This window comes from Neovison vison, chromosome 8, assembly GCF_020171115.1.
Source record: "Neovison vison isolate M4711 chromosome 8, ASM_NN_V1, whole genome shotgun sequence".
Classification (NCBI taxonomy): Eukaryota; Metazoa; Chordata; class Mammalia; order Carnivora; family Mustelidae; genus Neogale; species Neogale vison.
The window spans coordinates 132,111,839-132,126,406 of NC_058098.1; the positions used below are offsets into that span (position 1 = coordinate 132,111,839).

The 14,568-nt window shown below is 40.7% G+C and overlaps 1 protein-coding gene across 3 annotated transcripts in view; it reads left to right on the forward strand.

The window, feature by feature from the left end:
* Positions 1-14,568, forward strand: part of CYRIA (CYFIP related Rac1 interactor A) — a 105,132-nt gene that overhangs the window by 77,967 nt on the left and 12,597 nt on the right. For all 3 annotated transcript variants that reach the window (XM_044262047.1, XM_044262049.1, XM_044262048.1), the window contains 2 exons: positions 11,735-11,856; positions 13,199-13,304. In XM_044262047.1, the coding sequence (XP_044117982.1) occupies positions 11,735-11,856; positions 13,199-13,304 (228 nt within the window). The remainder of the gene's footprint in view (positions 1-11,734; positions 11,857-13,198; positions 13,305-14,568) is intronic.

Here is a 14,568-nt window from a genome sequence, read left to right on the forward strand (position 1 = left end):
GGACCTGAGATGGAGCACAGGTCTCTGTCTCTCCTCCTCAAGAGCCCATCACAAGCAGCCTCTAAGAAGTACAACAGCCATCATCCTGTTCCTGAGTAGAGAGCTTCTCCATCATCTATGAACTAAAATATCTCATGGAAAAAATAAGTTTTTCTTGATCCTGAAAATCCTCTTTCCTAAAGGTGGTTTTCAAAAAAGAATGGCGATGGGCCAGAGGATAGCAAAGGTGGGCTGTGGCCATGATTTCTCTGTAAACTGTAGATATCCGCTCAGCACAACAGTGTTATGTGCAATATGGTTACGAACATCCACGTAAGCCAGGCAACATCAGAGAGACAGAGCTAAATAAGGACCGTCACTGGAATCTCAGGCTGGTGTGCAGGATAATATAGGCACATTTTTCAAAACAAGATAAAAATAAGGGGCTTAAGACCACTCTGTAGTCTGGGGAGTAAAGAGGAAGAAAGAGTATGCATTTAGTTTTGGCTAATGGAAGACAACAGAAGGAATTGGAGAAGTCTTCTAGCAAAAGGTGGCCTTTGGAGTGGGCATTAAAGAATGGGTGATTTTTCTACAAGCATATAGGGACAGGAGTTTTCCAACAGTGGAAGTAGGTAGGGGTAGGAATAGGAAGGCGTGTTTGAAGAAAGGCAAGAGGCCCAGTTTAGACAGAGCAGCTCATGCTTACGAAAAGGAAGTATGGGCAGAAATGGAGGGCTGGCTCGGGTTAGACCACAGCAGTTGCAGAAGCTCAGGGCTAAGTGGTACATAATTGGGGTTCGCCTTCAAAAAGAATAGCTGAACTCCCTGAGGGAAAACTTGAGAGCAGATAAGGGATTGGCAGATGGGAACTTTAGGTATGCTCGTGCTTATCAGGAGGCTGATGAGTCAGAGGATCAGGAAAAGAGACTAGATTGTAGAGGAAAGAGAACATCTTACTAAACCAGGACTCATGATGGCAGAGTCCGGGCCCCACTCAGGTTTGCAACCCAGCATTTTCTCCCCATGTTGAACATGGAGAACGGATCACCCAATAAGCTTTAGTAACAGATGCTGGCCATGTGAAGGAATGGAGTAGAACAGGCTAGACTGAGGCAGCCAGAAGAGCACAGACAGTAAAGAAGGAGGAACTGTTAATGGATTCACGTGCTGCAAAATACTCCAGATGGATAAGGCTTGAAAAGGGAATGGCAGCATGGGCTGTGAGCTACCCAGCTACTGTAGCCACTGGCAGAACAGATTCAAGACATATTCCTTTGCCTGTAGAGGCTGGACTGCAAAGAGTTAATGAGAAAGCCACGGAGGGAGGAAGGAAGGCCAAACAGCATGTAGCAACAGCTTAAATGAATTTGGCACCTCTACTCTGAGTGTTGAGTCTTCTTTTTGAAGTCAGTGATGGAATATAATTGAACTGGGTCAAATAGATATAATTAAGCTGGGTCAAAATATAAGACAAAATTAGACACATCTGTCCTAAGGTTTTTCAGTTGTGTAGATTTAATTTAAATTCTTGTCTGACCTTTGCAGTGAGTTCCACACTCTGTGCTCGCATTTCTACACAGCTATTTAACATCTCTTTTATTGTTGTTGGTTTTTTTTTTTTTTAATCCCACTACTTTTTTTTTTCTTTTTCTGTCTCTGCCTCCTTGACATATTTTCATTTCCTTTTTGAAGGCTGGGAGACAGAGAGGGGAATAAAATGCAACCTAATCTTGCCTGAGCTATGGCTTTGGGGACCATGTACAGGAAGATATATGCCTGAAGGTCTGTTGACGATTGTTCAATTGAATCTACTCATTATGACACCCAAAGTAAGCAGTGGGCATTAGCCATCCAGCAAAACAATTCCAGGGATTCTCAGACTGAAATGATCATTAGAAACATCTGCTGGATATAGATTTTCCATAGTTGTCTGAGCCTCTCCCAAAATTTTGATTCAGTGGCCTAGTTCCAGGAATCTGCTTTTGCCCACATTTCCCAGGTGGCTCTGATGGTCAGGAAGTTTGGGAACCATATTTAACTAAGGCATTCAAGTCAAGCATTAACACACCCTAGGGTCTGGGACAGCGGAGCTGACCAGGCAACCTTTTGAGTTCCCAGATCCAGGGCTGAGGTCTCCGGAATTGGTCACAGAAGACTTCTTTTAGGTTTTGTTTCCCTATTTTTCCCCTGCCAGGCAGGTGATATAGAGGTAGCCATAACTTAGAACTTGAACTCTATGGAGTGGCATGCTTCTTCAGCCTCTCACCCAGTATCCACTCTGGAGTAGAAGGTGTCTGAGACAGGCACAAGTCCCAGTAGGTGACAATCTATGCAAGGTTACCTTGCTTCGAAGACACTCTGTCTCACCAAACAACTGCATCTATCAAAATATTCCTTTGGGATCTGAGTAGCTATGTCTCCAAAGATGAACAAAAATCCTCTTAGCACAGGAAAAAAACATTCATTGTCATTAGTCAAGAGGGAAATGCAAAGCAAAACCACCACAAGAGAGCACTTCGCACACAAGAAAAATTATAATAAAACGTGTTGGTGAGGATGCAAAGACATTGGAACTCTCTTACACTGTGGGAATGTAAAATGGTGCAGATGCTTTGGAAATAGTTTGGGAGTTCCTCAAATGTGAAACATAAAGTCACCCTATGACCCAATGATTCCGCTCCTAGGTACATCCCAAGAGAAATGAAGACATAGGTCCACACATAAATTCGGACATCAAGTTTCACAGTAGCATTATTCATAATAGCCAAAAAGTGGGAACCACCCAAATGCCCATCAAGTCATGAATGGACACATAATGGAACAGCCATTCACTTGAACATTACGGAGTGATAGAAAGTAAAATACTGATGGAGGGATACCTTGAAATCATTCTGCTAAGTGAAAAAAAGTCAATCACAAAAAAGTGCATATTGTATAATCCCATTTATGGTAAACGTCTAGATTAGGCAGATCTACAGAGATAAAAAGTTCATTAGTGATGGTCTGGGTCTAGGGGTGCTAGGAAGAAATGGGGAGCAATAGCTAACGGGTACAAATTTTTTGAGGGATAAAAGAATGTTTTAAAATTGGTGATGGTGATGACTGTACATGGCGATATACTACGAACACTTGGGATCGGTGAATTGTGTGGCGTGTGAACTGTATCACAATAAAGCTGCTACTGAAAAAAAAAAGTGCTTCTTTTAGAAAATCCGATTTCTTGCTTCTGGAAGGGAAGAAGCCATTCCATCTACTCAAAATAGATAATTTTTCTTCTTTTCCATTTTTTAAAATTTATTTTTATTGAGGCATAATTTACATGTGCTGAATTAGACAGGCTGAAATACAGTCAATTTTGACCAATGCCACACTCTCTGACAAGATATTTCACTCCAAAGAGTTCCAGCATGCCTTGCCTCTTCTCTGTCAGTCCCCTGCCCTTAACCAACACCCAGAAACTACTACTGATCAGATCTGATTTGTATCTCTAAGATAAATTTTGCTAATCTTTAAAGTCTTGAACTTCATATAAATGGAGTTATACAGTGTATGCTTTTTTGGTACCTTTTTCTGATTTAACAAAATGTTTTTTGGATCTAACCATGTTATCACATGTATCAGAGTTTCCTCCCTTTTCTGCTAAATACTCTTGTGAGACAGTTTTGCATCCCTTCTCCTGTTGATGATCACCTTGGGCAACTTCCAGTTTTTTGCTACAATAAAGACCTATTGTCTTTATTTAAGAATGTGTGAACATTCTTGTAGAATATCTGCATGCATCTTTTCTCTCGTGTACAGATGGAAGATAGACTTGTTGAGTAATTATATGCAGCTTTTCAAGAAACTGTCAAATTGTTTCCCAAATGGGATGTACTATTTTTCATTTTTACCAGAAGTCTAGAGTGCTCAGGTGTAACATGTCTTCTCCAAAACTTAACATTGTCCATCTTTTTCCTTTCAGCTGTTCTAGTGACTGTGGGATGATTTTTCCTTGTGGCTTAATTTGCATTTCCATCATAACTCAGACTGTTGGACACTGTTGCATGTGCTTATTGAATATTCACTTGACGTTTTTAGAATATATTTATCTTTTATCCATTTTGAGTTTGGTTGTTTTTCATTGTATTACTAAGTTGTAGGAGCTAGTGTGTTCTGGATACCTGTCATTTGTGAGATAATAGCTTGCAAATGTTTTTACTCACTCAGTGCTTTGCCTCTTTTTTTCTTATTTTTGCATGAACAGAACTTTTCAATTTTGATGAAGTGTGATTTATGACTGCTTTCCTTCTGTGCTAAGTGCATGCTATCTCCTCTATAAGAAATCATGGCCCATTTCAAGATCCTAAAGACATTCTGCTGTTTCCTTCTGGAAGTTCTAGAAATTTAATCATTACATCAGGCCAGTGACCAATACTGAACTAATTTTTATTTATTTTATGAGCAAGGTGTTGGGTTTATTTTTTCATGTATTATCAACTTGTTCTAGCACAGGTAGATTGCTTGAGTGCCATTATCAGAAATCAGCTCCCTGTGATCTGTTTGGGCCTTCCATTCTCCCCCATGGATTTCTTGAGTCTTTTCACCAAGGATTACCAAACTGTAACAAATAACAAATCTTAAAGTCAAGAAGAGTAAGTCCTTCAAATCTGTTGCTCTTTTTCAAGATTGTCTCGACTACTCCAGTTTCTTTACTTGTCTAAGTACGTTTTATAATCAGCCTTCAATTGCTACAAAAGCACCTTTCTGGGATATTGCTTATAATGATATAAAATCTGATGATCAATTTGAGGAGAATTGACATCTAACAATATTGATTCTTCTTACTTATGGGTATACTATATCTGTCCATTTATTTAGATATTTTTTTTATTTCACTTAGCAATGTTGTATAATTTTTAGAGGTCTTGCATAATATTTTGTTAAGTGTATCATTAAGAATTTTATGGTTTGACCATACCAGATTTTTATGCTTGCTGTTTGTATGACGTATGTTTTTGCATCCTGTGTCTTTATCTTTACAGCATAATTCTTATAAACTGTATGTAGTTGGCCCCAACTCTTCCATCCAAGCTGATAATATCTACCTTTTAATTGGAGTCATTAGCCCATTGATATTCAATTAATGTTTGTATCTGAGCCTACTTTTATACTGATTTCTACTTGTTGTATTTTTCTCTCTTAATATCTTTATGCCTTTTGATTAAATAGAATAATTTTGATATTCTCTTTGATCTTTTCTGTTGGCTTTTTAGTTCTGCCCCTCCATGCTTGTTGCAAGATACATCTCAGACTTATTAGAATCAGTCTTCCACATGTAGTCTTCATTTCATGAAGAATTCAAGACTCTTGTCACAGATCGCTCCACCCTTGTGCTCTTTTCTGTTTTGCTTTTATATCAGATAGAAACTCCCTAGTGCAATCTGTGGTGGCCTTTTCCTTTCCTTTAAACTCTCAATGTGTGTGTGTGTGTGTGTGTGTGTGCAATTTAAATAGATCTTTTCTATTTACGGACACAGTGGCTGGCTCTGGTGTTCCCCATTCCTTCTTACACAACTAGATGTCTTTGGTATCATTTCATTTTCGCATGAAGAACTTCCCTGCAGAGAGGCCTTGCATGGCATAGAGCTGACATGAAGTATCCGTTTAGGAATTTTGATTTTTTTGTACTGATGCTAATTCAGTAATTATACACAGGGCTTCCGCTGCATTGTAGCATCAAGCAGGAACAACAGGAATGGGGGCAGAGAGGCATGGAGATGACACAGAGCACATCAATACGGAAGGGCATTAGGAGAACCATGTCCTTTTCTTCAGGGATTACAGAACTGTATTGGGGAGAGACACAAGCACATTGAATAGACAATAGGACAAACAGTGCAGAAGCCTACAAGAGAAGGGAGAGCGAGGGGCAGGCTAGCCAGGAGAGAAAGTACAGCTTCTAGGGCTGGGAGCAAGAAATGTTTCTTGGCAGATAGGAACTGAGAAATAATCTTATAAGACAAATCCACCTGTGAGCATGATAGAAATACCAAGAACAGTAAGAGTGATCAGGGGGCAGGGGTGGGGGCTAGTTTGGAAGGAAATTCTAAAGCCTCCAAGCCACCCATTATATTCACAGAAAGACTCTGGATATTGTGACCTATTAAGATGACAGTCTCCTACCTCTTGAAACGAGGAGTGTCAGATGAAACCTTTGCCTGGGATGATCTTGGTAGAGCAGGCTACCTCCTGCACTGCTGAGCATCCTTCTTCTTTTTTTTTTTTAATTAAGTTTTTAATTTTAATCCCAGTATAGTTCGCATACAGTGTTATGTCAGTTTTAGGTGTACAGTATAGTGATACTACTGAGCTTTTCTTTCATCCTGCCCTTCCCTGGTACCCTCACTTCCACTAAGGTTTTTCAGAGACGGCTAGATAATCTTGGGAGAGGAGAGGGGGAAATAAAAGCTGTTTTCTGGTCACTTTACAAATAAAACAAACAAGCAAAAAGCAACAGAACAGACCTGTGAGGCGATTAATTTATGCCAATACAGAGATTCAGTCCAGTGATTAGTTAAATTTCCAGCACTCTCTTTTTAAGTGCTTTTGATCCACATCAACATCTTATTAAGAGCCTCCAGGCCATAGTCCCTACAAGACTATACAGGGAGGGGACAGGGTTCTTGTGCATGTCCCTCCCTCTGCCATGAAGTAATCTGAGAGCCCGAGAGATGAATGGAGGGGGCCTTGAAGTCTCATATTCATTGAGTGGCAGGGGGGCAGTAGGACCCAGTCTCAAAACTCTGCATCCTTGAAGTTCCCTCCTCTTCCTGTGATGTCACAGGGATCCCACTGGGGGGGTTGAAAAAATGAGCCTTCCAGCAACCTCAGCCCTCCCTGCTTTTTGCAGGCCCCCATTCACTCTTCCATAGGAAAGGGATGACTAATATTCCTGTGCAAATAAATATGTCAACCCAGTCACACTTAACATTTTCCAATGGACCTTTGCAATTTTATGTGGTTTCTTCAAGCAGCTGGTATTCTGCTATAAATCACCACCACTTTATATCCCCAAATGTTAATCATAGATAATTGGTTATGTTTCTTAATCTATCCTGAAGGGGGAAGGGGCGGAGGGGGAAGGAAGTGGTGGGGGAGAAGAGCAAGAGGTTTAATTTACAGCTGTGTCGAATCCCTTTGCTGAAACTGTCTTCAGCGTTTCTAAACACCGCTGGGTACAGGGAGAGCAGCATATCCTATGGATGAAAGTCCACAGCTTCCTTCAAAGCCAAAGACATCTCCACATAAATGGTGTCCTCTGCTCACATTATCTTCTGTTAATTTGTTTGATTCTGTCAGATTTTCCAGTACAGTTCTGAGTAGGTTGTGAAGAGAAGGTATGCATGTTCCCCCATGCTTGTGAAGACAGAGGATGTCCTTGACTGATTTATAAAGATAAGAACCCTTTGATTTGACAGCCCTGCTCTGGTTTGAGCCCTGCTGCCATGCCCCAAGGTATGTTCACCAAAGATGTTCCTTCCTGACAAACAAAAACACTGGGCCACCTTCCTCTCCATCCTCCCCGTGGAATGTGAGGCATTCTGCTTTCAGTAAACATCACAGGCCTCCACAGCAAAGCCTCCAACTGACCTGGTGACACCGAATCCTGACAGTTAATATCTACAGTCGCAAGCAAATTGAGCCAAAGGAGGGTAAATAGACCCCCTGTAAACATAATGAATATCGCCTCACTATCTTCATTGATAAGAGGGTTATTTTTCCATTAAAAATTCTAGGCACTTGGAATTCAGAAAGTTCTTAACAATGTATTCAAGGTCACAGTGCAGATGATACATTTTCATACTTTGTGCAATAGCAAGTCCAGAACAGAGGTTTAAATCATTGCCTGGGGAATGGCCTGGATAAGCTTGTTCCAGGGCTCCTGGGAGGATTGGTTTCTGAAATTGCGCGTGTAAATCACAGGGTGGGTTGTTTTTTTTTTTTTTTTTTTTTTTTTTTTTTTTTTTTTTTGTGTGTGTGTGTGTGTGTGTGTGTGTGTGTTTAAACAGCTTCATTGTTAGATAAGAGCAGCCCAGCTTGGTATAACCATTCCTCTCAATGGAGATGGAATAATGGACAATGATTAGAATTTTGGAATGTGATTCTTAGAAGAAACATCACTGAGGGATTCACTGGCTACAACTGAAAATAAGGACTGGTGTCCATCAGTAATATTACTGGTGGGCATGTGTATGTGTGTGCACCTTTGAGTAAGGGTCAATCTTTGTGTTAAAAGTAGGAAAACAAAACCCATAAATCTGGATTTCCTGTTCACTTTAGAAGGTTAGATAGGTTAGATATCAGCATACCTTTTCAATCACTAATTTTTCAAGATGTTTCTCTTTGACATCTGAAGACACAATACATTTTTAAAACATGGCTACCTACTGAATCTGAATACAGAGAGAACCAGACATAAAGACCCCAAATCCTCTCAAAGGGATATTCCAGAAAGCAAATGGTAGCAGCCTTAGGGTTAGGATAGTCAACATAGGCATAGTTTTTCACTCAACAAATATCCTAACAGTGTGTTGACCCTACTGAAGAGATATTGAAGTTGTAGATGAAGGATGGATGATTTAAAAACACAAGTGTTAATGAAAGGATGAATAGCCAATTTGGTTGTAGATGAATATATATATATAGAAAAACAATAACAGTGAAAAGAGGTTACCAGTATAGAGACCATTTGGAAGAAGAGACAGAGGAGAGGATCCGGAAGTAATAGGACCTTTGTTTCTTTCACTGCCTCCAAACACCCACCTCCTCTACCACCTGGTAAGTGTCCTCATATGTTCATTGAGTCATGACATATTTATTGAGTGTCTCCAATAGGTAGTACATATGGAGGCAATGAGGATAAAATATAGACTGTGTCTCCAAAACCCTTCCAATTCAAACACAAGCAGAAAAATCATAAGACGTAGGGTGAGAAGTAAATCATTTGTTCAGGTATTCTATTCAGCAACTCTTTCTTGAGTATATACTATGTGCCAGGCCCTGGAGATTTAAGATCACATGAAACAAATAAAGACAGAGTCCTGCAGCCTCATGGGTCAGATTCTCATTAATTAGCCTTGGCTGTCTGATCACATGGCTCGGGGAAATCAGAGTAGGATGAATCACAAACTTCCATAGGGACATGAGCCTATGCCAAATTAGGGTTACACAGTCTTTTTTCTATTTGGGGAAAAAAAAAAACAAATAGATTAGAGCTTCTCCCAGTCAGCACTCTTCACCTTAGAAGTTGACCTCCCTTGTGACTTGAGTCCTCAGAAGGCAGGGGCCATGCTGCCAGCACCAAGGGCTTACTCATTAGCTGGATGAAGAAGTGATTTCACCTCCATGAGAGGGGAAGAAAAAAAAATAGGACATCCAAGAAGACTAACAAATTATGGAAGAAAGTGAGCAACACATTTCTAAGTTGGGATGAAGAAGGAAAGATGGATTGGATTTCTCCAATCCCACCCCACCTCTGTGAAGTGGGGCTATAGGAAAAACGCTTTTAATAAGACACCAGGACATTTGCCAAAAGAAACATTTTCCCAGAGAGGAAGGCTGGGACTGAGGGGTCCTGTTTCACAGACCATTGCAGTGCTGCGAGAGGGTCACCCTAGGATGGAGGGGCTTCCCCACAGCCCCAATTCTGCCACCCTGAGAGAAGTGACACCACCCCATGCCACTCATCCAGCTCCTTTGGTCACATCAGGGTTGGGGCTAAGTCATAGCAGAAGGTGTCACCTCTCCTGGGATAGAGAGCAAAGTTTGCCAATAGCATGTTCAGGCCACTCTATTGGAGATGGTCTTCTTTTTGAAGCACTTAAGAAAAAGCTTCTGCTTTTAGAAACTGATTGAAAGTTTTCTCCTTTTGTGTTAATCACTAGAAGAACAGGTTTTTGTGTTTGTCTGGTCCTCGTCTTCCAGCCACTTTAATTCTATTTTGTCTAAAACTTCACCAAGTGGGGACTCGTTCAGATGGAACCCTGGTGATGGCCAAGATCAGAAGTCTCCCTTTCCTGGTCCCCAAGTGTCTTCTTCTTTTCATACTATTTTATAATTACATTCAAGGAGGCTTACCCCCCAGAATCTTGGTTACAGACTATTTTTCTTTTCCTCCTTTTCAAATTTCTCCCTAGGAAATTGGCTTTTTTAGCTTGTGATTTTTCAGTGCATTCATCAGAGGGGAAAAAGGATTTGAGGAAATGAGCTTTTCCTTTTTCTTTGTTTTCTAGGAACTTCGTGTTGCATTTTTGTCACACGTTCTCTTCCCAGACTTTCTTCTTTCTCAGAAATTTCCCTGGATTTCTGTTCACTAAAATGCTGTCTTCAGTTACAGGCTTCCTAACTTACTAAGTTTTAAAGGTTTCTATTTAAGACACCCATATCACTTTGGGGAAAGTTTCGGAAACAGGAAAGGATAGGCTCTAAAGTGATTGATATTGTGTGTAACACTATACCTGAGAATATTCTAGAAACAGTGGGAGGATAGAAGAGGATAAAGGAGTAATCTATCCTCCCAGGCTAGGTTCCGTACCATAACGCGGTGGGTCTCTGTCATGTTCCTCATAATGTTCTCATGAATGTTTTACCTGACATAACTCTAGCTCCCTTTTCATGAATGGGGTCTGCTGAGAGAATTCACTATCTTAGGACTTGGATTTTTAAAATGAATTTTTAGGAGGTGGCATCTATCCCCCTTCTCCATTAGCAGTACCTTTGTTTGGGATGGAGATTAATTCCCTAATAGCCCAAGCAAGTAACCTATTTTGTAAGTATTCGGAGATAATACCCAATCTTTACCACTCACCAGCTTCCACAAAATACTCGTGGGGACAAGAATATATATTGGCTACAGGAATGCAATGTAAAAGTTGGAATTCAGAGCCGAGAGGAGGCTTCTATGGCTGTTAGAATATGTTCTTTATTTATGTAAACCTGAATGTGTCACTTACTCTTGTGGGAATTGTTTATAATCAAGATCAAAGTTGAATAGTACAAGTGTCTTTAAAATGAACCTCCTGTTGGGGGTGCCTAGCTGGCACAGTCAGTAGAGCGTGCAAGTCCTGATCTTTGGGTCATCAGTTCAAGCCCCCACATTGGGTGTAGAGCTTACTGGAAATAAACAAACAAATAAATAAATCAAATGAACCTCATGTACTTCTTTAGTTTACATTCAATTATAAATCTCAATGCTTTCTCCCTGTCTTTGTGTTCCAGAAAGATACATCTCTGTCATGGCTCTGAAGGATTATCTAATATCTTAAGCTTATTTGTTTCTATGGTAATGGGGGGGGAGTGTTTTTCTCACCTACACTCAGATTCACAGATTTTTAGCCATAACAGATCTATTCAGTAGCTTCTCCTATTAAACATGGCCCCCAGAACACAACATCGATTCCTTCCATCACCCAGTTAATCACTTGGCACATAATTGGAGTGCAAAAAGTATGTTCTACACAAATAAATAAAGTGCTCTCAGTGATTCCAGTGTGCTCCGTGTAACATGTACAGAGTCAGATGACTGTCTTGAACTGAGTCATGGACAGAAGTTGTGTTAGTTTCCTTTCCTAGCAGCTTATTACGTTAAAGCATAAAGACCAAACCTGCAGGAATCAAATAGGACTCTGTAGCAGGTAGAGCTGAATGCTGATCTTCATTCCAAGCTGTTTGTAAACATCAGCTTTCTGTGTCTTTTGGTTTCCCTTCTGCTCAGATGCCCAGCCCACAGAAGGAGAGAGAGAAATATGGAACCAGATCAGCGCGGTCCTCCAGGATTCGGAGAGCATCCTCGCAGACCTGCAGGCTTACAAGGGCGCGGGGCCAGAGATCCGAGATGTATGCCAATGATAACACTGGGCGGACAACACCCCTGGACGAGAGGGGAAACCCACACACACACCCAGCAAGATTAAGCAATAACCCTAGTATTTCCTAGTGTACTAGGAAGAACAAGGAGGGTAATATGGTTCTCACAAAGTATGAATGGTCCTTTTAACTCTGGTACATTCATCTGAGCACACGGCGCCGTAGACCGTGTAAAATATTAGCCATTCTCTTCTCAGCCATACGTGCGGTAGCGCAGGACTGACGCTTAGACACTGGTTGGTCCGCATACAACCTCAGGTAAGGGAAACGTACATTCAAGGTCTCTGTACAAAAGTTGAAATAGAAGTCACGAGAAAAGAAAAAAAAGAAGAAGAACGATAAGTCATGAGGTCTGGATTTGCACGAATTTCTCAGCATTTGTAATAATTTTAGCAGGTCCCACAGTATCACAAAGGGCAGGGTCCTTGTAAGCAAGGTCGCTTCAAGTAGCCTACAGGCCTGGCATCTTGAAATGACTTTGAGCTTTAAAAAAGAAATTCCCGAAAAAACAACCACCCAAACAACAAAGGAGGTTGTCAGTGTGGCTTTTAAGACTCGGTTATGCCTTAAAGGCAAAAAACTTCACACTCCTTGTATTTGAAATCAGTTTCGTGGCTGTATCAACCCATACACGCATGCGCGCACATGCGCACAGCTACACGCGTGCGCACACGTACACCTACACGCACGTACGCGCATGTACACGTACACCTACATGCATGTACGCGCACGTACACACACACGCTACTGCTGCCGCTTTCGTCTTGAAAAAATCCCACTGGCGTAATCCATAAGCTGCTGAAACTCAGACAAAACAGCATTTCTAAGGACGTGACAGCCTCTTAAGTGGTGGTCTTTCTACTTAGGGGTCGCCATTAATTTAGATAATTTAGGTAACATCCCAGAACGGAAGACACGTAATGCATATTATAGAGAAAGGAAGATGTCTACAGGATCCGCACTTCTTAATGAGCACTGGCTTTACTTTAGTAAAATCAACATGTGATGGAGGAAAGCTGAATGGTTTCCAATTAGATTTGCAATTTTTTTGCATTTAAAATCAGAGAAACAAGTAAGATGACACAGGATCTAATTGTAGGGTCATTTGCATTATGTTTAAGGGCTAAAATCTCCATTCTAATTGAACATCTTGCAGGACAATCGGTGAAACTGATGTCAGTTTACTAGCACAGTAGTGAAGTGCATCAGGCATTGTACTTTTTTAAACTAAAATCCCTTCTCAATCTTAAGGCATTTTGATGTGGAGCTTATTCCCGCTTTTTAAACAGACAATTTTATCATGTTTTTGTAGGCGATTCAGAATCCCAATGACATTCAGCTTCAAGAAAAGGCTTGGAATGCAGTATGTCCTCTGGTTGTGAGGCTAAAGAGATTTTATGAATTTTCCATAAGGCTAGGTGAGTATGTGTTTATAGGTTGCATCCTGCGTGTGAAGTTCTGTTATGGAGTTTGCTTAGGGAGCAGGAAGAGCGAGCTCAGTGAGCTGGGGAGTGGCCCACATCCGTCCCCAGTGTCTTAGGAGAGGCCTTCCATGGACAGAAACACCTGTCATTTTCATTTCCTTAAATCATCTCAGAGATCCTTACCCTGCAGTTACGTGCACATTGAGCGTATCTCTGCTGGTGGATGTCCTCTGGTCTTGTTCTCAGCTAACAGTTTTGTTATAGGCTGATCACATTCCTAAATGGCAGAGAAGTTGAAACAAACAAGTTACCTGCTAATCCCAAAAACTTGATTTGCTGGAGTCTTGTGATAAATTTAATATAGTAAAATATGGGGAAAACAAACAATATTCTGCCCTTAAGCTTTAAAAACAACGTGTACAGGTACAGGATGGCTTTGCAGAAGCAAGAGCTAAGTCAGGTGTGGTTAACAATAGGCTCGATGTGACCACCTGAATGATCTAACCACACCCCCAAGAATTAAGCTGTCTGTGGTTTCATTATTTAATACAGCTTGAACGAGCAAAGGGATAGTCATGTTTACTTTTGCTGTAAGTAAATATCACATTTTAAGAGTTAAACAGAGAAATTGAAATACTTTGGGGAAATAATAGTAATGGCATTGAGAGAACTTGAAATGAAGACCCAAAGGGAATAGTTGAATGAACTAAAAGAGTCTTTCAAGAAAAGAGAGATTCTGGAGACTCTCGGTCAGTGTCTTCTTGTTTCTTCCCTCTCTGTTTCTTCAAAGTATATATCTAGACCCACTGAACTGAAATTCTAATGAACCAGATTTTTAACAGGACAAAGACCCACCTGTCAGAGCAGACCAAAGTATATATCTAGTTCACTGAACTGAAATTCTAATGAACCAAATTTTTAATAGGACAAAGACCCACCCTGTCAGGGCTACCTCAGAAGGCAGTACGTCCCCATAAATGAAAAAGGCAAGAGATGTTCTTGTAAAGATGCTATGAAAGACAATTCAGGACCGCAGATCAGGATCCAGCAAACTTATCTGTAAAAAGCAGATTATAAATATTTTAGGCTTATGGGCCACCTTGTCTTGGTTGCAGCTACCCAACTCTCCCAACTAATGTAGCACATTAGTAGCCACAGTCAGTACATTAAGGAATGGAAATAAAGTGGGGTTATGTGTTAATAAAACTTTATTTGTAACAGTTGACTGTGGGCCATGTTTGGCCTGTGCACCATTGTT